A 22,200-nucleotide genomic window follows, 5' to 3' on the forward strand; every position below is an offset into this window, starting at 1 on the left:
CAAGTGAAAATTTTACCTTATTAGAACACGAGAAAATTAAAACAATCTCATTTGTGTTGAATGTATATATGTAATGATAATTATTATCCGATACTCTGATTATATTATCTTAATTAAAATAATTTTGTTCATCATTAAATTTGGTTACGCATTATTAGAATGCTAAACTAATGTGTTATCCACCTAGCTAGGCGAGTTAAAAAAATATGGAGAACCACACTTGTTCAAGCAGTATATGAAGTATGTAGTACATAGATTTATAAAAAATCAAAAATATTTGTTAACAAAAAAATAGTTAAAAATGGTTATAACTTGTCTTATTTAATAATAAATAAGACAAATTTTTGCTATTTTTTTTGTTTATCTAATATTATCATAAAAAATAATACATACAATTCTAACTTCTAAGATTTTTAATTAAAATGACTCTAATAATACCGTAAACTATCAATTAACATGAAATATCTCTTTTAAAATGTTAAGGAAATGGAAAGAAGTACATAAAAAATTATATGTATACAAAAAATTAATAAAAAAATTAATTATTATATATTTATATATAAATATATATATAATTTAATATAATTTTAATTAATATTTTATATTTTATAATAATAGTTATTTTTTATGTACATGTAATATAATTGTAATATAATTGAATAATTTATATATTATAGTATATATCTCGTGTCTAACTACTGAGGAGCCTTAAAATATAGTTAGAGTGGTGTTAGTGCGTGGGTTGACTCATAAAGCTACACGAACGCATTTTGATTAATTAAAGAAACTCCTTATTCCTTAAACTCAAATTAGTGGCCACGAAGCTGTCTTTTTTCTTCTCTTCTTCGGTTCTTCCTTCATCTTAATAATCATGAACCATGAGAGGTGAATCATTTTTCATAATACGTGTCTTTTACATCGGAACCCATCATGATTCATTAATAGTACGTAGGCACGTGATTGCTTGTTACACAATTTCCCTCCTAATAATTACCCCCTCTTTAAATTACTTTTTACCCTTTCCATCTATTAATTTGTCACATTTACAAAAGCATGACATCACAATATATCCTATACGTATAACTAACCGTACCTAAACATGGTAACAAAGAAGAAACATGATGAATACCAAAATCCAAATAGTCAAATATAGATGTTTTTTTTTTGTTGGTACGGATGAGAGTATTTGATTACAAGAAGCTAATAGGGTAAGTACAAGAAAATTATAATTAGGCTGTCAAGTTGAACAGAAATCAGAGGAACAATAATAGGTGCTGAGAGTATGTCTCTGGTAGTTTAGAACATTTTGGAGCAAAAGAAGACGAAGGAGAACTTCCAAAAAGTTATAGACGCTGATGATATATACATATAAGACGTAATTTTCATCAAATAAATAATGCAATCTACTCTCACCTGTTTATTCATCATCATCCCTGTCCTATGTATTCAGAAAAATCAACAAAACAAATTCGATTGTTTTTTTCACAAGGAAAAAACATCACGTATAAATATTTTTAAACATTTGTTTAAAATATTAATTTTATTCCAAGTATTTTAAAAATATTTCAACTTTGCTCTTAAGATAAAATTATTGACAATGATCAATTTTTGCTTTTTTTTTATATTGTTATTTACAATTTTTCTTTTGTGAACCTTTTTCTTGTTATCATTTTATTTACCATTTCACTTTTCATATCTTTCTTCTTCTTCCTCCTTATCACTATTCCTAATACCACCAGAATTTCACTTCTTACTGAACTTAAAATTATAAATCTTAAATATTAAATTTTAAATTTTAAACACCATATTTTAAATTTCAAATCTTCCAAAACATGAAAATTAAGAAAAATAATAATAAAAAAACAATATTATATATACATATACAATCAGCTACTAACTCAAACATTATATATATCCTTATATAGATATATTTGTTTAATTTATTTTTAATATATATTCTATAACCGATTTGATAGTTAATTTTTTTGTCTACACTACATGATTACCAGAAAAATTAATTAAAATAGAATAATATTAACTAACATAAAAGTTAAATTCCCTGTATACTTTGATCCTAATAATAGCTAAATTCATTTGAGCAAGTGTTCATATATACGGCATAAGTGACAGTTAATCAATAGCTACTACATATATAGAGTAGACCAAAGAACAATGATTTTACTCGTACATACGTTATTTAAAACATGCAGTAAATTAAAACTGAGAAGTGAAAATTCTCGAATGAATTCAGTGAAAGAAGAAGGCATTGACAAGTCCCGGTGAGAAGAGGGGGACCCGCGTGTATGCTGCACGCGCGCATGCTTGTTATGGTAGGTCCTCTTTTGAGTTTTGATCATTTTAACCATGAATTTCAAGTTTTCAACGTTTAAGGACTACTAGTCTACTAGTCATCTCATAGTAATGGAAAAAAAAAAAAAAACTTTAATCATATTTTAATTTAACTTTGATTTTCAGTGCTCGAAAAATCATAAATCGATTATATATATTTTGGATAACAAGCTTTTTTAATGTATATATATCTTTTTTAGAAATTAATTTAGTTATAGATAAAAGATTAGTGATAAACTTGTATATGGATGCATGGTGTGTTGTCCACAATTGTAGACCTGTGTTGACCAGAGACCTGCAAAAAATAACGTTTTGTAGGCGTTGGAATAAAAAAAATGTAGGCCCTGTAAAACGCAGGCTGCGATTAGTGAGGGAAGGGAACCAGCAAGCGAAACGTGCCCTACATGCCGACAGGAGCAGGTGTTGACTAACTTGGGACTGCGCAGAATGTAGGATGCATTTGTTAGCGTAGCATAGTCAAACGCAGGTTGCGTTTTGTAGGTTCCCTAGCTGCATGAGCGCCACGTGTTCTTGAAGGGTGTCTCAGCTTGGTCCTTATAAGCGAAAAACGCAAATGGAAGAGAAGCAAAGTAAAAATTTAGTTACTGAAGCAAAGTGAGAAATAGTTGAAGGAGAGTGAAGAAGCAAGAGTTAATTGTGAAGAAGTTTGTTGAAAAAGAACTGCACGGTATAAAAAAAAAAATGGTACGTGACTATACTAAATTAGAAGAATATATTATTGAGTATTTGGATCATTTTCAATTTGTAAGTAATTTTTTTTAATATTTAACAATTAATATATAGATTTATTCAAATTTTATTTATTTATTTGTGTTGTAATTAGTAATATTAGGGTTATTAATATTATTATAACTAATATTATGTTGTTATTTATTTCTCATTACGATTTAATTTTTTTAATACTGGTATTATATTATTATTGTTATTAATAGGCAAATTAATCTTTGTGTTGTTACTTGTTAGTGACGTTGTTAGTGACGTTGTTATTATTATTATTAATTTATTATTATTATTATTATAGTGAATATGTTAATGAGAATAATTTATTAATAATTTTTAATAACAATAATGTGTAATAATTTATTATTATTTTTTAGTGATTTATTATAATTTTTTATAATAATAATAATAATAATAATAATAATAATAATAATAATAATGTTAACAGTAAACGGTCTTTTTAATAATGTTTAATTAAAAAAATATTATGTTTAATATTATATTAAGGTTTGTAATAATAATTAATACTGTATGTTAATAACAAACCGTGTATGTTTTAGATAATATAATAAATGGTTATTATTATTGTTATTATTGTTATATTTGAGTAATTATTATAATTAGAGAGTTATTATGATTATTTTATAATACTGGTTATGATAGTGAGAATAAATTTGTTTCAAATTTTTAATAATTAATAATACTGATTAATAAATAATAGATAAATATTTATGATTTTTTAATAATTTATTATTATGTTTTAAAATAATAATAATACTGTTTAGTTGTTATTTTTTTTTTGAACAAATTATTAATCGATATTATTTAGAATTTAATAATTATCAATTTTCTTGTTGCAGGCTATTAGAAATTTGTTGTCCAGAAAATTGGATCCGTCAGATACCTTTAATGAGGTAGCTGCAGTGACATTGGCATTGACTCTATTTCAACACGTTTTGTGAGTAGACAAAATGAGAGGTCATTCTGCACTTTTGAATACTTTGGTCGAACGTTGGAGACTGGAGACTCACACATTTCATCTTCCGGTCGGTAAAGTGACGGTGACGCTGGAAGATGCGAGCTATATTCTTGGTCTCCCGATTAATGGGGAGGCCGTTACGGTTAGATCAAATAGCTGCCACCAGTTTTTGGTGGAGAACTGTATTGCGTGTTTTGGTCGGGAGTCCGGTCCGGATGATCACGTGTTCGAGAAGGTTAATATTGTTTGGATCTGGCAGTGCAGAGACACCGACCCTTGTGATACTCAAGAGTCCCTCGAGCGGTACGTCCGGGCGCACATTTTCTGCGTGCTCGGAATAATTGTGTTTCCGGAGAAGTCGACCGTTTTACTGAACTCGAAGTTTCTACCGCTACTTCGGGATTTCCACCGGATTTCAAGGTATAGTTGGGGGACAGCCAGTCTGGCACACCTATACAGATCGTTGTGTTGTGCCTCACGATACAACTGCAAGAAAATGGATGGCCCACTGATACTGTTTTTTGTTTGGTATTTCACTAGCGCGACGGTATTGGCTTTTATCGTTATTATTATTATTATTATTGTTGTTGTTGTTGTTGTTGTTGTTGTTGTTGTTGTTGTTGTTGTTGTTGTTATTATTCTGTTTTCGTTAGGTGGAGTCATTGGCGCCGACATACGAGATATATACGACGGCCTACTGCGCATTTTAGGCGAGGACTCGACGACATGGGAGTTGACGATGTAAGTTGTACCATTAATGTCCAATGTTTTTATTCAGAAGAATAGTTTTTCTAATCGGCCTGTTGGTAGATATTGTGCAATTTATATGGCGACCATATATGGGAGTAGGGATTCCGGATGTCCTCGCTCCCCATATGGCTATGTGCTCCACCCAGTCGCCTCTAGTGTCATTCGAGTGCATAGAATGACACCCGACAGACCATGGTCAGACGACAGTTTAGGATGCAGCAGCTACCACCAGGCCCTGTGTTCGACCTTGGTCGTGATCACTGCAAGCGGTTGACAGGAGCACAGAACCATGACTACTGGGGACAAATTTATAGTCAATGGGTTAACAGATGGACATTTGACCACTATAACACATTGCAGTTAGGCGAGGAGATTATTGACTTCCATCATCTCCCAGTGTACTACGACTGGTACGCTAATGACCTCCAGCGGAGCTTGGACCTGCAAGCTGAGGACATCGGCTGCGGCTATGTCCCTCGCGTCCACATATAGTGCACCGACGAGGACCACGTATTTCACGCGAATCCATCTCATTCAAGTAGCGGGTGGACTTCGGTCTTCCATTCGTCGTGCGCCTCAATGTCCAGTTGGCAAGCACCTTCGCTTATTCGTATCTATCGCATGTAGATGGGTCACCCATCGAAACAAACTCACCTCTATAGACCTTGCAAATTTCAAGTAGTTTTTGTTGTACTTCTACTCCGTCCTAGAATAGCCCGTTGAACAAACCATTTAGTCATAAGCAAATGTCATAAATTTACTACGAATAGAACCATAACAGCGAGTTGAAATACCTGTGTTCACTACGAGTTTATGCAAATACGGAGCCTTGAACCTCCTTAAGAAGTTGGAGCCGATGTGCCTGATGCAGTACATGTGCCACGCCCTTGGTGGTGACCATGCACCGTTACTGCGAGCTATTACAGCGTCGATGGAGGTATGGCTGTCAGAAATAATACCCACACCATCAATGGTAACAACATATCTCCGCAAATTTGTTAGGAAAAACTCTCATGCGTCTGTTGTCTCGCCCTCGACTATGGCAAATGCAATAGGCACAATGTTTTGATTCCCATCTTGTGCAACCACTACCAGAAATGCACATTTATATTTTCTGTACAGGTGCGTGCCATCAACTTGTACCAGTGGCTTGCTGTGTTTAAATGCTACAATACACGAATAGAAGCTCCAAAAAATGCAGTGCAGAACTCTTACACCTTGAACCTTCTCAGTCTCATGGGAAACAGGGAGCATTTTGATTTGAACACGAGACCTTGACATTTTAACCGTCATTGCTTTCAACCATACTGGCAGAGTCTGGTAAGAAACTTTCCAATCACTGAAAACCTTGGCAACAACTTTCTGCTTTGCCAACCAAGCCTTGCGGTAACTGACAGTGTAGTTGAACCTGGATTGAACTTCTACAATTACAGACTTCACCTTTATCGAGGGGTCTGATTCGACCAATGGCCTAATGGCATCTACAATTGTGTCCGAGTCTAACTTGGCATGATCTTGTGATATCGTTTTCATGGTGCACGTGTGCTTGCCATTGTATCTCCTGAACTCCCAACAAGCTTTCTTTCGAATTAAGCTAGCATGGATAAGCCAATCGCACCCTGCACCATACTAGTTGCATTTCGCATAGAATGTCTACGGCGCAGACTCATACACAATGTAATCAACTCCTCTAGAGATAGTGTAGCTTTTGATTGCAGATATCACCGACTCTCTCGAACCAAATTTCATTCCAACACTAAACTCGCCATCTTTCGCCGCAGCGTTGCCTTCACCTACGACATGCGCACCACCATCAGTCAGACAAGGCAAATAAAATAAATACTATAGGAAACTTGAGTTAATAATCATAACATACCCGTATTCGCATACTCAGAAAATTTCGAGGCATGCATGGCTTCGAGATCTAGAGTCCGCATAAAGGATGGAACACCAAACGGGTGCTACCTTACAATCGCATTCGCTTCATTTTGCACCTCCGGATTGCCTGCCAAGTCTCCGTCATCGTTTTTGTCATCGACTTCATAGTTAGCTTCGAACTCCTCTTTACTGTTATTATTATCTTCTTCCCAATCTATATCCCCGAGCTCATCAGCATTGACCTCCTCGCTGACCGCGCCCGATCCTGACTGCTGTTCAAACTCAACGTACAACTCTATCATCGGCACGTGAAATCGGGTTTGTTGATAAATACAGAACATCTGCTGCATACTGGCATCATTAGTGATGGGCATTAATTGAAACTGTATTAGCCCACTAAATACTTGCACAGAACTTCTGTATAAAAGGTTGCTCACCCTTTTCAAAATGTGGCTTTGAATGTTATTACAAAGCCTATTTTGCAATTCGACAAAGCTCATGGTACATGGAATAGCAAATGACAATGAACATTCACAAACAAAAGTCACTCCTTCATGTGTGTTTGGTATAACTTCACCGTTTTAATATACTTGCAAATTTGCAATATTTTCCATAACTTCAACCTCACCTACTTCGATTTTTTTGACATACCTAACTGCCAAAAAAAAAACTAAGAACTACAACATATGTATTTGAAAGAAGAGTATGATGAGTAGAATAGGAGTGAGGCCGTTTGGGCGAGGAGTGCTTCGTATTTATAGGCAGGCCCCTTCGTTAAAATATTTTTTTTCTCAACAAACGCAACCTGCGTTTTTTATTTTTCAAAAAAATAATCTGATAACGCAAAAAACGCAGCCTGTGTTTTGCGTTTTCAAAAAAAAAACTGCCACTTAATACAAAATGCAATCTGCGTTTTGTTATTACGAAAAAAAATAACCTATTACAAAACACAGGTCGTGTTTGGGTTAAAACAAATGCAAAAAAAATTTAAAAAACCTGCAGAAAGCAAAACACAGCCCACGTTTATTTCCTTTTTTGAAAAAAAAAATAAATACAGGTCAAAAGTAAAACGCAGACAATGTTTTACACCTGACACCATAAAAGAGAAAAATTTGTCCATGCATCCATTACATTGAACAACACCAAGCTTTGTTCCATATAAAAAAAAATGAGCCTATCTTTTCATGTTGATTATTATAAACTTCTTTTTTTAATAAATACATCAATTTTATTCTTTTAATTTTTTAATAAAATAATTTTTTTATGTCAAACACTTTAAAATTACTATTTAAAAAATAATATTTTTATTTGAATATATTTTTCAACTCTATAAAATTTATACCTCTTATATACATTTATTATCATAAAATAATGAATAAAAAATAATATATTTCAATAAAAAAAGGGTAAAAGTAATATTTAAAAGTGTGTAAAGTTAAAGTAAATTATATTATTAAATTAATTGAGATTCTAAATTATACAATTACCACGAATGAAAATTTCTTACGCACAAATATAATTTATTTTTTATATAAATCACTGAGTTATAGCATTTTAGTATTTTATATGTAAATCGTGGTAAATTATAACGAATTATTAGCAAAGGATAACAATACATAAATCACTAAAGGTTGTAAAAGTTTTAAAATTTATGTATAAACTGCTACAAAAAGATTGCCATTTATTCTTATATCCACTGTAGGATGCAACAGTTTATATATATTTAAAAAAAATGATAAACAATAATCATCTCAATGTGGTTTACATATAAAATACTAAAACGCTACAATTCGTCATGTAAAGAAATATTCATTATTGTAATTGTATAATTTAGAGTCTTAATTAATTTAATAATATAATTTATCCATAAAACTATATTCGATCAACATCATTATTTTTTTTTTTAAAATTACCATCAAAATGGTAAGTACCTACTAAATTTTAATTATCTCCGATCCAAAAAAGACATTTGTCAAATAGTGACATTTGTGGTAGAACATATTCGGAGTTGAAAAAAATTAAAATAATCTGGTAGGGGGTTGACCTTAATTCTATTGTACGTGGGCTTTTCTTTAATCGTGTTTTTTTTTTTGTTCGTTATTGATATTAATATAAGTTGTTGAAATAATATAAGTGGTCTATATATATAGACAAATTCTACAGTATTTATAATTTTGGTGTCGAAATTACCGAACTTATCTTTTGTGGTAAATTTTAAATATTAAAAAATTATTTATTTTATATTTTTAATTTAAATATTAATTTTTATCTCTTTTTAGTAAGTTAGATAAATATAAATAGATACCATAAAATGCACCATATATATATATATATATATATATATATATATATATATATATATATATATATGAGTTAAGTACTATTTTAGTCTTTATAGTTTAGGTTATTTTTTTTATTTACCTTTTTTACATATAAAATCGTCCCTAAAGTTCAACGTAATTTTAAATAAATTAATTTTTAAAATGACAAAAATATCCCTCTTACTTTTTACCATCACCTCTCTTTTCCTACCCACTTCCCACTACTCACTACCACTTTATTACCATCTGATTACCTCACCCAAAACTCAAAACTCAAAAAATTATCATCATAGTCGTCGTCTTCATCAAAATTCAAAAGTTAGAACCCCCCACCCACTACTACTCCATCATCATCATTATCTGTATCATCCTACCCAAAACTTAGAAAATCATCATTATTATCGTCATCATCATCAAAATTCAGAACCCAGAACTGAAAACTCAAAAAAACAAGAACCCATAACTTAGAACTCAAAAAAAATAAGAAAATCATCAAAACTTAGAACCCAGAACTCAGAATTCAGAAAAACAAAAACCCAGACCTCAAAATTCAGAAAAATAAAAAAATCATCATCATTATCGTCAAAATTCAAAACTATTAATAAAACTTAGAACTAAAATTCTTCTTCTTTTATTAACAAAACTCGGATGCAATTACAATAATCAGAAATCTCCAAATTCATCTTCAATTACAAGAACCGAAAATTCATAAATCTAATTACCAAAAATTCCTCTAAAATTCTTGTTGTAGATTTCGCAAACGACCACCAGACAGAAGAAGAGACATTGCTGAAGGACACGAGGAACACTACCACCATCACCACCTCTCAACGACGACGAGGAACACGAGGGTGAGGGTTAGACGCGTCCTGACGAGACTAGGCGCGAGTCGCGGCGATACGAAGGTGAGGGTGAGACGGCGATGACGATGGCGAAACTTCCTTCTATCCACTTCTCTCCGTCTCTCTCTCTGAGCTTTTGCTTCTCTCTTTTTTGTGATGGAGATAATAACATTGAAGTGGGGGTATAATTGTACGAAGGATAATTTTAAAATTACGTTAAACCTTGAGGACGTTTTTTTTTACAAAAAGAAATTGAAAATAAAAAAATTTTCGACCTAAACTATAAAGACCAAAATCGTACTTAACTTTATATATATCTTAGCTCATTTTTTTTAGTTTATTCATCAGTCAATTTATCATTGTGAAATATTTATAAATTTTTATTAAATTATACTAATTATATAATAATTTAATTTTAATATATTATAATATTATTATAAAAGAGTTAGATTTAGATAATCAATCATGTATTGTGACATAAATAAAAATAATTAATTCTCACGCATATTATTTAAAAATCATTAAACACGTTACATTTACACTGTTATCAGCAATGCATCAAAATTAAAATTATTATATAATATATTAAAAAATAATATGATATTCTTGTAGATATTTCTAAATCTTCTACCTAAACGGACGATTCATCTGAATTTTAAAATGTTCAAAAGTCATAAGTTCAAAGGGGATAAGGTCATTGACATCCGAATTTGGTCGCTGCCAGTGTTGCAGTTGTGTTAGGTTAAAATTATTATTTTAGTTCTTGTTTCTTAAGTTGGGTTTTAGACTTTAGATTATCTTTTACGTGGCATCCACGCGCCATCATACCGCGCTTTGGGTTTGGCCAACCAAGTTCCATTCTTTTTTTCCCCTTTTGTTTCTTTTTAAATGGAAGCATTAGTACATTAGCAACTAGGTTATTGACCCTGCTACGAGTCCTGGTACTACATTGTCTGCAATGATAAGCATTTGGACCATTAGAATGGTCCTCAATTTCATCCAAGGGTACATATTTTTCCGTTATAATCTTTTTTCTGGTGATTTTTTTCTGTTATAAATTTTAAATTTTAGGATAAAGTATATATTTTTTTAAAATTTGATAAAAATTTAAAAAATATTCTTAAATTTTATTTTATTTTAATTTTGTTTCAAAAATTTTCTATCTGCATCAAATATGCTCTGGACGATTAATTTTTCAAAAAATTAAAGACCGATTCAACAACAGTTTCATAAGAACAACCCTCAACACAAACAAATCAAATATAATTTTTATGTGTTATTGTTATATTGGTTTTACATTTTTTGAAAATTTATAGTATATTCGATACAAATAAAAAATTTTAGGATAAAATTAATATAAAATAAAATTTAATGATAATTTTAAAATTTTTATCAAATTTAAGAGACAAAAAATATATTTTATCCTAAATTTTATAATAATAGTAGTCTATTATGTCAATAAAGAAAAAGAAAAAGGGCTAGAGTGCCTAAAAGGTACTTATATTTTAACCAATTGAAAATTTTAATTAATATTCATAATTTCCCTTTTTGGATGAGGAGAAAGCCTTGTGATTTTTTGTTTTTCTTATTTTCTCAATTTTTTCAATGTCTTTTTGAAAGCACAACTTCCAACAGTTATATTAGTTATATTTTATTTTACAATATTTTCGATATTTGTTTTTTTTCTTAAACCATAAATTTAAAATATTTGAACCATATGATCAATATCTTTCAGGAATCATGACATGGCTGGAATATAGCTACGATCATATCTCATCACATACATCAATATCATCATACCCACATCCCTTCATACAAAAGGAACACAAGTAATTTCCACAAGCAATGTATTATAACAATTAACAAGTGCCTTCCTATATATGAACTTCAGGTTGTATGTGAACTTATATCTTATTATCATTGAGTGTAATATAAAATAATTTAAATAAAATATAAATTGATATTATTATTTCTCATCATACTCTAATATATTATATATACATACACATCATACTTTTATATATATATATATATATATATATATATATATATATATATATATATATATATATTGAATGATGTGGATATATCTTTTAAATATAGAATGCTTATTAGGATTTATTATATTGTAATTCAAAATTTTATTTATAATGACATGGATTAATCTTGTGATTTATACAATATATTTATAATAATTATTATTTTAGGTAAAGGAGTAGATAAGAGTTGATACATTATTCTAATAATTAAATTTAAAAAGATATACAAGAGAAATTAGACCAAGCATTATTGAAGCATATTATTAAAAATTATTTAATACATATATATAGCTATCCAGTGAACTGAATATTTCTCTCTCACAAAATTAAAGCAAGATAGATAACCCAAGAAAAGTGATCAAACAAACAAATAAATAAAAAATATAAAATTACATAGACATACACATGCATGTACATGTATTTAAATAAATAAATAAAATTAAAAAAAAGAGCAGAATTAGAATTAGATTCAATGTTTTGTTTGTGTCTTTAATTTATGTGATTTGTCCAATCATCGGCTTGTAATGTCAACCGGATTCCGGTAATATCTCTCCAATTTTCCGTACCCTTCTTCACAAACCGCTTCATATATAAATAAATTCTCCCTAACAACCCTCCTCCTTTACCCTTTCTTCTTCCCTATAAAAAGCCTATTTAATCCTTGCTCTCTCTCGGTGTGGGATCATATAATATGGCTGACGATGAGGATTTCCAAGGTGCAGCAGGGATTTGCGGTGAGAACTGGTGGAGGAGTATTGATTCAACAAGGAGTGTGTTTCCTCCTCTAACCTCATCATCACCATCTTCAACTTCACCTTGTTCCGTGGCACCACCCACCGACACTAGAACTTGGCCAAGTAGTGATGATCATCATCATTGTTTCATGGATTTGAAGGCACCGGCGTGTGATATTATTAGTAACAATAATAATAATAATTACCATATGAGTTTTCATGATGCGCAAGAGAAGCCACACAACAACAAGACTACTACTAATGAATCACAAAGTGGAAGCATGTTGATCGATTCAACCTTCCAAATGATGGGTTTTGGCTTGTCTTCACCCAATTGGGATCATCAATCTCTGTTGTAAGTTTTCATGAATATTAATTTGTTAGTATATATAGAAATATGCGTGATAGTGGATGCATATGTGCACACACAGCAGGGTCCAAATTAATTAAAGGTTCCACTATGGAATTGAAGAAAAAGTAGTAGCGTTGGTTTTCTCTTAACTTTTTCTCATTGATTTCATATGTAAAAAGCGAACCTCTTCTTATGAAAAGCTTGTATATGGGGTATACATACTACACTACTGTATGTATGTTTCTACTCCTTAATTTTCTTATATTTTCCATTATTTAACTTGTTCTTCTTCAGAGAGAATAATAATTCACAAATAATCCAAAAGGATTATTGGAGCAGAAAGAACTTTGGAACCCAACAACAACAAGTTTCAAGTACCATGGATGTTTTCAAGCGCATGAACAACCAAGAATTTTCCTCATCAACTTATGGTTACCCGTCATCAACACTGATTCAAACATTATATGATCCACAGCAGCAGCCACAGCGCTCATCATCATCATCATCATCATCACTTTTCACCAACCGTTCCATGTCCTATTCATCATCTTCTACAGTGAATTATCATCATGCCTCCAATGAAGTGTCACTGTCACCAATCACATGGCCTAAACTCTTTTCTTCTTCTTCTTCTTCATCATCATCTTCTTCTTTATCACTACTTCCCCCAATGGCAAAGCACCCTGACAATAACAATATTGGACTTCACTTTTCCAACAACAACACCCCTTTCTGGAACGCTTCCTCCGACGCACTTCACGACATTAGAGCAGGTGCTTTTCCTTTTGAAGAAGAAGACAACAAACCCAATTCCCCCATTATTCTACTCAACAAGGTAATATAATATAATATAATATCTAGTTTATTCAATTTTACCTGCTAACTAGCTAGGGTTTTTCAATTTGATTTAATTATTTGAAAATACAGCTTAAGAGCGAAGAATTGTGTGTGGACTCGGTAAAGAAAAATAATAATGTTTGCTCATCACCACCTCCATTCAAAAGGGCAAGAATTGAAACTCCACCCCCTTTACCAACTTTTAAGGTACGTACATAGAAAAGAAAGAATAAAATTGATTCAAGCGTGATAATCATTATAAGGCTAGATTTTAACGAACAAGTTGATATATGTAAGGACAGGTTCGGAAAGAGAAGTTAGGGGACCGAGTTACTGCTCTTCAGCAACTGGTTTCACCTTTCGGAAAGGTGAATTTCCCAACATGCATGTCTCTTTCACCTTTTTTTCTTTCTTTCTAGCAGCATCTACTTCTATATATATAATATCATACACTTATTTGCAACCTTTACTTTCTTATATTAGACCTTAAAATAAAGCTGCAAATTAATAATAGGAAAAATCAACTGACCGCACATATATGCCGTATTATTCTTGTTTCTTTGATCTTATCAGACCGACACTGCATCCGTTCTCCACGAAGCTATTGAGTACATCAAGTTTCTTCACGATCAAGTCAGCGTATGTAATTTGAATAAAACCCTAATCATTATTAGTTAACTTAATAGATGTACGTATATTCTTCGAAGTTATATTAATGCTTTTATTTCAAAAAACATGCTCAATTATGATAATCAATTATTAATGCTTCACTTTTTGAATAAATTCAGGTTTTGAGCACTCCATACATGAAGAGTGGAGCTTCCATTCAACCCAATCAGGTATTTTAATGTATAATGCTTTACTTTTTGTCTAATTAAATTTAGAAAAAATATAGTTACTAACATATTATCTGCCAACTTATTGTTAATAATAATTAATTATTATATTTTAAATACATATATAAAAAGATACATCTAAAAAATATATTTATAAAAACATTTCTATTAAATACATTTATAAAAAAAATATTTTTATTAGACACATCCACAAAAAAGCTTCTATTAAACACAGTTATAAATAAGAATTGGTAGAAGTTGACAGAAATGCTATTAGTAGCGTAACAAGATTGTTAAATTTATTTATCATAACTTGTATTATTTAAAGAAAAATGCCAAGAGCATCATTATTTAATCATCAACTCAATTCTTTTAGTTTAATGTTTTTAGTCTACTAATTTAACAATTTATTTTATTCTATATTTTTAAATATTAATAACTAACCGATAATCAAAAATAATAAATTTTGATGACTTTTTAGTATTTTTTTATTTAAATTTAAATAATAAACAAACAGCAATATATGCACCAATGATGAAACTTTGTTGCGGTGTATTTGAAGGAATGTAATAATTGGAAAGAGTCACCAGAAGTGGCAAAACGAGATTTGAGAAGCCGAGGGCTATGTTTGGTACCAATTTCAAGCACATTCCCGGTTGCTACGGAGGTGAGTGCTGATTTCTGGACGCCAACATTGTCATTCGGAGGAGCACTTCTAAGATAGAGAGAAGAAAAGACAATTTTGCATGTGTGAGAGGAGCTAGCGAGGGAGGATCGGGATTGGGGGTTGTTGAAGAGGAAAAGCTACCAAGACAAGAAAATAGAGAAAAGAAAGAAAAGAAGGGAAAGCAACAAAGTGAGAAAGAAACAAGAAATTAAAGTAAGTGACCCTTCAAAATGCTGGGCCAGGCTATACAAGCAGAATGATGTAGCCTGCCAAGTGATTAGTGACCACTCAAACATTTTAAGGTTAATAACCACCATCACTATATATGGTCGGTGACACCGGGTAGGAACAAGTGCTAAATTCAGCCACAATTAACATTACATTATAGATATTAATATTATTAAACTTTAATTTGTTGTTGTTGAGGGGCAGAATTTAGCAGATGGGGTAGTTAATAAGGTGCCTTTTGTTCCTGCTCATTCCTTTTTATTTCCTTTTATTACTACTGATTATTATTATTATTTTGTTTAACTTAATTATATTTTTATTTTGTACAAAAGAATAAACCTGTTTATCATTATCAGTTGGCTATAGCTTTTGCGATCAAATTAAACAAAATAAATTGAAAAAAGTAATTGGATCATTCTTATTGAGTAATGCACTAATGCTATACAAGTTTAACCATTTGTCAAATTTTTAAATTAACAAGATAACAACTCACTGTGAATTTTATATGAAGACAACTCATTGTATGTGAATTTTATATCAATTAAAAATTATATGTATTTTTTTTTCAAATTATTACTATTAAACTTGAAAGACTCTAGCTCAATTGTATAGTTCAAATTCAAAATCAAAATGCATGTCTCAAATCTATAAAGCTTGGCCTAGCCGTGAAAGTTGAAACCATGTCGATATGGGACCTATGCTAATTATATTATGCAAAGAAGTATATATATATATATATATATATATATATATATATATATATATATATATATATATATATATATATATATATGGTAATAATTTTGACTATTTAATATTTTGCTTTTTTTTCCCGGTTCATTTTATGGGTTACTTTCTTTTTCTTTTTTCTTTTTTGTTTTGATGTTTCACCTTTTCTTTCCCCCTAAAGTTTACTTGTTGAACATATTGTATTTACAAATTTAGTAAGGGTATGTCATTTGTAAAGATTTTCTTTGTCAAACTCAAACAAACAAAAGACCATTATTCACCATATATTATGTATTGAGAGAAAAATATGTGAGAAAAACAGGTCATTTTTGTATGTCTGATATAAAGCTCATATATCATTAGGAGGTAATATTATTTAATTATAACTCAGTAAACGGCAGGTATTGGATCCATGCATGTATTCTCCAAACCAATTATCCGATCTGAAAAAAACAACTCCACTTAGTTTTCAATTGCCCCTTTAAATGTGTGTCAAAAATAGAATAATATCACTTTATCATATGCAAGCAAGCTAAGACAGAGCATGCCTTTCAGTTTCTCAAGTGTGCATGAGTATATATTTTCTTCAGTAACTGATAATTAAACCCTTAACTTTTATAGAAATAAGCAATAAATGCAGCAATAAGGTTCTGATTCTCATCCTGGATCTAAGCTACTATAACATAAAAACTAAGATTTTACTATATCTAGATTAGCTAAATGTCAAAATGAAGTCGGTGCAAAGAAAATCGCCTTTTAATTTATGAATAAATGATCATTCATATTTCAAATACCATTTCTTCTTTAAATTAGTTTTTGAAATTTTTTAATTGAATTCGTCGTCAGTTTTTTGATATGGCACATTAAGTGACACTATATTACTACAATTTAGAAGTCTTAATTATTTGTTAACATGATAAAATTATGAAATTAAATCAAATCAAAATCTAACTAAAAACCTTGAAATATTAGAATCTCTTAATTTAGAATTGATTTGATTTAATTTCATAAATTTATTATATTAATCATCAATAATTAAGACTACTAGATGCATTGTAGTGCCACTTAATATGCCACATCAATAAATTCTGATACCGTTAGCAATAGAAGTGAGGAAAAGCCTAGTATGGCTAATTTAAAATTTTTAAAGAATGAATTTGATTAAAAAAAAACTCCAATAATTAATTTATAGAATGAATAATCTTTCAAAGACTAATTTAACCATTTATTCTTCAATTTATACTTCAAATTGGAAAACTTAAAACTTTTTTTTTGTTTTCGGAATTTTTTGTTGGGACTAAAGTTCTCCCAAATTACAAGTCATGTACACTTTATTAGACTTTCAAAAAGAACTTCCATTGATATATTCACTCTATAGTCTTATTTTGTTCACTACTGTTGTATATACTAGCAAGAAAAATAACTGCGCTATATCTCTAAATTATGTCCATTTTTGTCTCTAAACTTATTAAGAACATGATGCAATCCAATATTCTAAACTTTCTTCTTTTGAATGAGCGTATATGTGCTATATGAAAAAGTAAACAAAATGATTAACTTATAAAATTAATAAATGTTTAACGTTAGGTCAATTTGTTTAGTTTAACACTACTATTTCATCATCATCATCATCATTATTATTATTATTATTATTATTATTATTATTATTATTATTATTATTAAATCTTTCAAATAAAATAAAAATATATAAATTACTACTTAATTTATTGATAATTAAAATTCAAATATAATTCAATTTGAATATGTATCTATCAATGGAGTTGGTAAAGTTCTACAAGAGACTTGCACATAATAACGGTGGACCGATTCTACGGCTGATAATCAATTAAACAAAACAGAATTAAGCTTAAAGCTGAAGAATTCTTTTTATAGGAAGTGACAAATCATGAAAAAAGTACAACTTTAGTAATAAAAAATCCAATTGACGATAGGTATCTGTTGGCACCCCTCTTGTCACTTTAATTTTATTAATGATTTTTTTTCCCAATTGAGATCGAATGATAATTATTAAACTAAATAACAATTACCTTAGAGCATATCTGTTACCATTCTCTCGATCTGGAGTACTCCATGGATATGAAATCTTGTTTTTTCTATATAAAGTTATGGTTGATTACTTAATACATATAAAAGAAGGTACATAAAGGAATTTCATAAAGCGGGGGAACCAAAAAGAATATGAGGCATCATTGTGGTATTATTAAAGTATGAGAGTATGTATTATGACTCCTCTCACACCTTACTTTGTTACAAAATTTTCTCTTTTTCCTTGTTTTGGCTAATCAATCAATGACAATCTATTTCTATATCTTATGACACAAGATTTGTTCCTGCTTCAAAAGGGTTCCTTCTTTTTTGGTACCTTTGAATCCAATCTTGCACCATTCATTCACACACTCATATGGCTCCTTAGAGTTAACAATTAACATTGATCTAGCTAATTAATCAAAATATTAAATATTAGATTCTTCCATGGCTGGTGGAAAAGCCGAGTAATATCATTTAAATAGGATTTATCTAACTTGTACCTTTATAAGGCGCATGTTAAGATAATAAATTAACATTTTTTAAAAAAATATGAAAAAATCTAAATTTTTAATATATTTGTTTATTATTTATTAAATAAAAATATTTAAAATATTTTATTAATAATTTTATCATGTACTTTTAAAATACATGTTATGTTAAACTCATTTAAATAATATAATAATTAATTTTAAAATCAGTTCAATTTTTTAATCCATTATGGAAAAATGATTTCATATTGCGGTTAGTGAAAAAATAAAAAAATAATACTAGCAAAGGAGAGAACAAAATGTAATTAGTATTTTATATTGCTAGTGTTAATTTTTATATTTATTTAATTTTCTATTTTTGTATTAACAATAATATGAGTAGATTATAACATATTAACATCTATGCGTGCATCTCTATTATAGAATTGTTAACAAAATTAATGGTAGGATAATATTATAATAATTTTAGAATATTAGAGATTTAAGTAAAATATTTAAAATATTATAAATAACATTAAAATTAAATTTAAATGTTAGGAACAAAAATAATATTTTATTATTTTTTATTTTAAATATATCTATTATTCTTATTTTTTTTTGGGATCTAAAGTGTGTTTATGATTTTTAATTTTGAAAATAAAACGAATTTAGAATAAAGGCGGAGCTTTTTAGTGGGGACGGGATAATGGTCTCCCAAACCTTTTTTTTTTGTTATAATTTATATGTAAAATTTTAGTTTAAATCATCTTAAAATTTTTATTTTAATCTCATTTTTATTGTAAAATTAATTTTTGGCACCTCTCTTAATTTCAGCCTAGCTCTATCCTTGGTTTAGAATGTAAATCTTAAATCAATTGTATACTTTAAACCTTTTTTGTTCATTACCTTTATATTTTATTGGAATCAAAAGTTACAGAAAGGTGATCTTTGAAACAATATTTGAATGAGATGGAAGAAAATTTAGACTAGTAAGAGAAAAGCATTGTCCAACAAATTAGAGGCGAGTATAGTAAATGTGTCATATCCTTGATTGTGTTCCATCCAAACATATATACCCTCTTAGTATTGTCAAGCTCTGCATGCGTGTTCTCGTTTTGAGAGCAGACAAAAAGGATTTTGGTTTGGGGTGAAAGACGTTCAGATACTGACTTAACCATATAATATAATGCTAGTTGACATTTGATTATTCCCAAAGTGATTATAATAATTAATAAGGAAGAATAATGTCCAATATTGATATAAGTTGTAGCCAAACCAAAGATGGGGTTGAAAACAAACTCAAACTTTGCTCAGCATTTTGTGTCAAACCAGAGAGTTAAAAAAAGGAGAAAAAAAAGTGTTTGCCAAGATATCCACCACCGAATACAATGATTAATCTCTTCGTCACAGATCATCCACTTAAGAATAAACGGGTGGTGACCACAGAATACTTTTTATGTCCAAAGAGATATTTGAAATTTTGAATTCTTGATTTAAGGTCACATCCGCGCGATTAGATGAATTGAACTCTCGGTAAAAGCTAGGAGGACGCTTTAATTTTTTATAACAAAAAGTAGTTCCAAACAAAAACCCTAAATGAACAAGTTCAAGGCCCAATTTTTTTAAAGAAACAAGAAAAAAATTTTCTCGCTTAGCCTTTGCCTCGGCCTTCCTGAGGCGGAACTCCTCACCCTGAAGGCCCATTGGATTTTTACAAGTAAAGATAAAAAAGGTAAGGCCTTGTTTTTTAAAATTGGGGCCATATTTTTAGTACAAAGGCCTTGTTTTATAACCATTGACCGATGGTTAATACCCAAAAAAAAAAACATTTGACTGATTTTTTTTTCTAAAAAAGAATAACTTATCATTTGTATTCATGAAAGATACAGACGCTGACAAATGTACCCATATAAGAATAAAACGACAATTATAACCACAAAAGATGATCTTCGTGTGCCAAGAGTATCCAGACGTTGGTTACGCAATTGGTCTGTTAGGGTACTTTTGGTACACGTAAGCCATTTTCCGTGGTTACAATTGTCACTTTATTCTTATATGGGTACATTTGTCAGCGTCTATATCTTTCATGGGTACAAATGGTAATTTATTCTATAAAATATTGCGGAGTAATAAATTATGGCTTAGTTTGATAAAACTTCTTTTTTAAGTAGTTTATAAAAAATTAAAAATTAACTTTCAAAAGATAGTTTTTTAAAAGAGTATTTATCTATTTTAGTCCCCAAAGAATTTCGAATCAAAAAATTTAGTTTTCAACTAAAATTAAATACTCGATTGATCTCTAATAATTAATTTCATCAGTCACTTAGGTCTTTTGCACTGTCAACTTTAACAGAAGACAAAATAGTCCCTGACAACTCTAACGGGGAACAAAATGATCTTTGACTCCCTTTATTCGAAAACAACATTATTCTCTCCAAATTTCCATCCTATCTCGCATAACCCTAATAGTCTAGCACTACAACTTCAAGCTACACATTGCACACTCTGCAACTTCAATATTCACAACAAAAAAATTTTAACTTATTCTCAACCAATTCATACTCAGGAAACTAATGACTATATCTCTCAAGTACTTGTCATCTTCGATGGATTCCATAAATCTAGACAGTAAGTTTGATTTGTTAAGACTTGTCGTTGTCGTCGCTATCTCCGTCTTCCTCTCCCGTATCATCTCCATGGCTACATTGTCCACCACTCCGATCACTTTCTTTGACTTCTTCTCCAAACCAATATTCAGTAATCGCTTCAGTTTTCATATGAGAGGTGACGACGACAATATTTGCTGTACTGATAGTTTGATGCGAGGTCGAAGCTATCTGCCAATTTGGTCTTCAGGAGAGAAAAAATGAAGCACTTGGGGTCCATTTCAAATTAGAAGGAGTAGAGAAAAGCGTGCTCTTGGGGTAGTTATGGAACTTGATCTTGAGGATGTAGTGGACGTTGTCAGAATTGGAGGTGGATATTTTTGGTGGGTGAAGTGTGGAGGATGTGGGTGTATCAGTCACAGAGATTTAGAAAGTGTGTGGTTCATGACATGTTGAGATAGGTGTGACATGCGTGGCAGTTACACCATGGCTTGATCTTGGTGTTAAAGAGGAGGAAGAAGAATGTGGAAAAGAAGATTGTGAAGGTGAAAAAAGAGTGTATGAATGTTAGGGTTATGTAAGATACGATAGAAATTGGGGAGAACGGTGTCGTTTTTGTACAAAAGAAGCAATGACTATTTTATCCCCCGTTAGAGTTGTTAGGGGCCATTTTGTTCTCCATTAGAGTTGACAGAGCCAAGGACCCAAATGACTAGCGAAGTTAATTGTTAAAGATCAATTGAGTAATTAATTTTAGTTGGGACTAAAGTGTCTAGTCCAAAATTTTTTGAAAAGC

The 22,200-nt window shown here is 30.3% G+C and overlaps 3 protein-coding genes across 5 annotated transcripts; 2 read left to right on the top strand and 1 right to left on the bottom strand.

Moving 5' to 3' along the window:
* Nucleotides 1-4,061: 4,061 nt before the first annotated feature.
* LOC140183588 (serine/threonine-protein phosphatase 7 long form homolog) lies at nucleotides 4,062-4,975 on the top strand. Its single transcript, XM_072232046.1, has 3 exons — nucleotides 4,062-4,489; nucleotides 4,723-4,810; nucleotides 4,919-4,975. Exons 1-3 carry the CDS (start codon nucleotides 4,062-4,064, stop codon nucleotides 4,973-4,975), a joined length of 573 nt encoding a protein of 190 aa, XP_072088147.1.
* Nucleotides 4,976-5,830: 855 nt separating this feature from the next.
* Nucleotides 5,831-6,352, bottom strand: LOC112781858 (uncharacterized). The gene has a single exon (XM_025824561.1). The coding sequence runs from the start codon at nucleotides 6,350-6,352 to the stop codon at nucleotides 5,831-5,833; it is 522 nt and encodes a 173-aa protein (XP_025680346.1).
* Nucleotides 6,353-12,063: 5,711 nt separating this feature from the next.
* Nucleotides 12,064-15,891, top strand: LOC112791361 (transcription factor bHLH112). Of its 3 annotated transcripts, none has more exons than XR_003817924.2 (7): nucleotides 12,064-12,988; nucleotides 13,280-13,820; nucleotides 13,913-14,029; nucleotides 14,125-14,190; nucleotides 14,396-14,510; nucleotides 14,611-14,661; nucleotides 15,221-15,891. XR_003817924.2 is itself a non-coding variant. In XM_025834164.3 (7 exons), the coding sequence occupies exons 1-7, from the start codon at nucleotides 12,591-12,593 to the stop codon at nucleotides 15,226-15,228; spliced, it is 1,251 nt and encodes a 416-aa protein (XP_025689949.1). In that variant the 5' UTR covers nucleotides 12,064-12,590; the 3' UTR covers nucleotides 15,229-15,891. The 3 variants fall into 3 exon arrangements, 2 of the variants coding, with proteins under 2 accessions (XP_025689949.1, XP_025689948.1); XM_025834164.3 differs by having other exon boundaries at nucleotides 14,396-14,465; XM_025834163.3 differs by having other exon boundaries at nucleotides 14,396-14,461.
* The last annotated feature ends 6,309 nt before the right edge of the window (nucleotides 15,892-22,200 follow it).

The sequence above is a fragment of the Arachis hypogaea genome, chromosome 3, assembly GCF_003086295.3.
Source record: "Arachis hypogaea cultivar Tifrunner chromosome 3, arahy.Tifrunner.gnm2.J5K5, whole genome shotgun sequence".
In the NCBI taxonomy this organism is placed as follows: Eukaryota; Viridiplantae; Streptophyta; class Magnoliopsida; order Fabales; family Fabaceae; genus Arachis; species Arachis hypogaea.

Coding starts and splice junctions, on each gene's coding strand:
- LOC140183588 (XM_072232046.1), top strand. CDS start 4,062: ATGAGAGGTCATTCTGCACTTTTGAATACTTTGGTCGAACGTTGGAGA. Junction 4,490..4,722: donor GATTTCCACCGGATTTCAAG/GTATAGTTGGGG, acceptor TGTTTTCGTTAG/GTGGAGTCATTGGCGCCGAC. Junction 4,811..4,918: donor ACGACATGGGAGTTGACGAT/GTAAGTTGTACC, acceptor ATATGGGAGTAG/GGATTCCGGATGTCCTCGCT.
- LOC112781858 (XM_025824561.1), bottom strand. CDS start 6,352: ATGAAAACGATATCACAAGATCATGCCAAGTTAGACTCGGACACAATT.
- LOC112791361 (XM_025834163.3), top strand. CDS start 12,591: ATGGCTGACGATGAGGATTTCCAAGGTGCAGCAGGGATTTGCGGTGAG. Junction 14,191..14,395: donor TGGTTTCACCTTTCGGAAAG/GTGAATTTCCCA, acceptor TGATCTTATCAG/ACCGACACTGCATCCGTTCT. Junction 14,462..14,610: donor TTCTTCACGATCAAGTCAGC/GTATGTAATTTG, acceptor GAATAAATTCAG/GTTTTGAGCACTCCATACAT.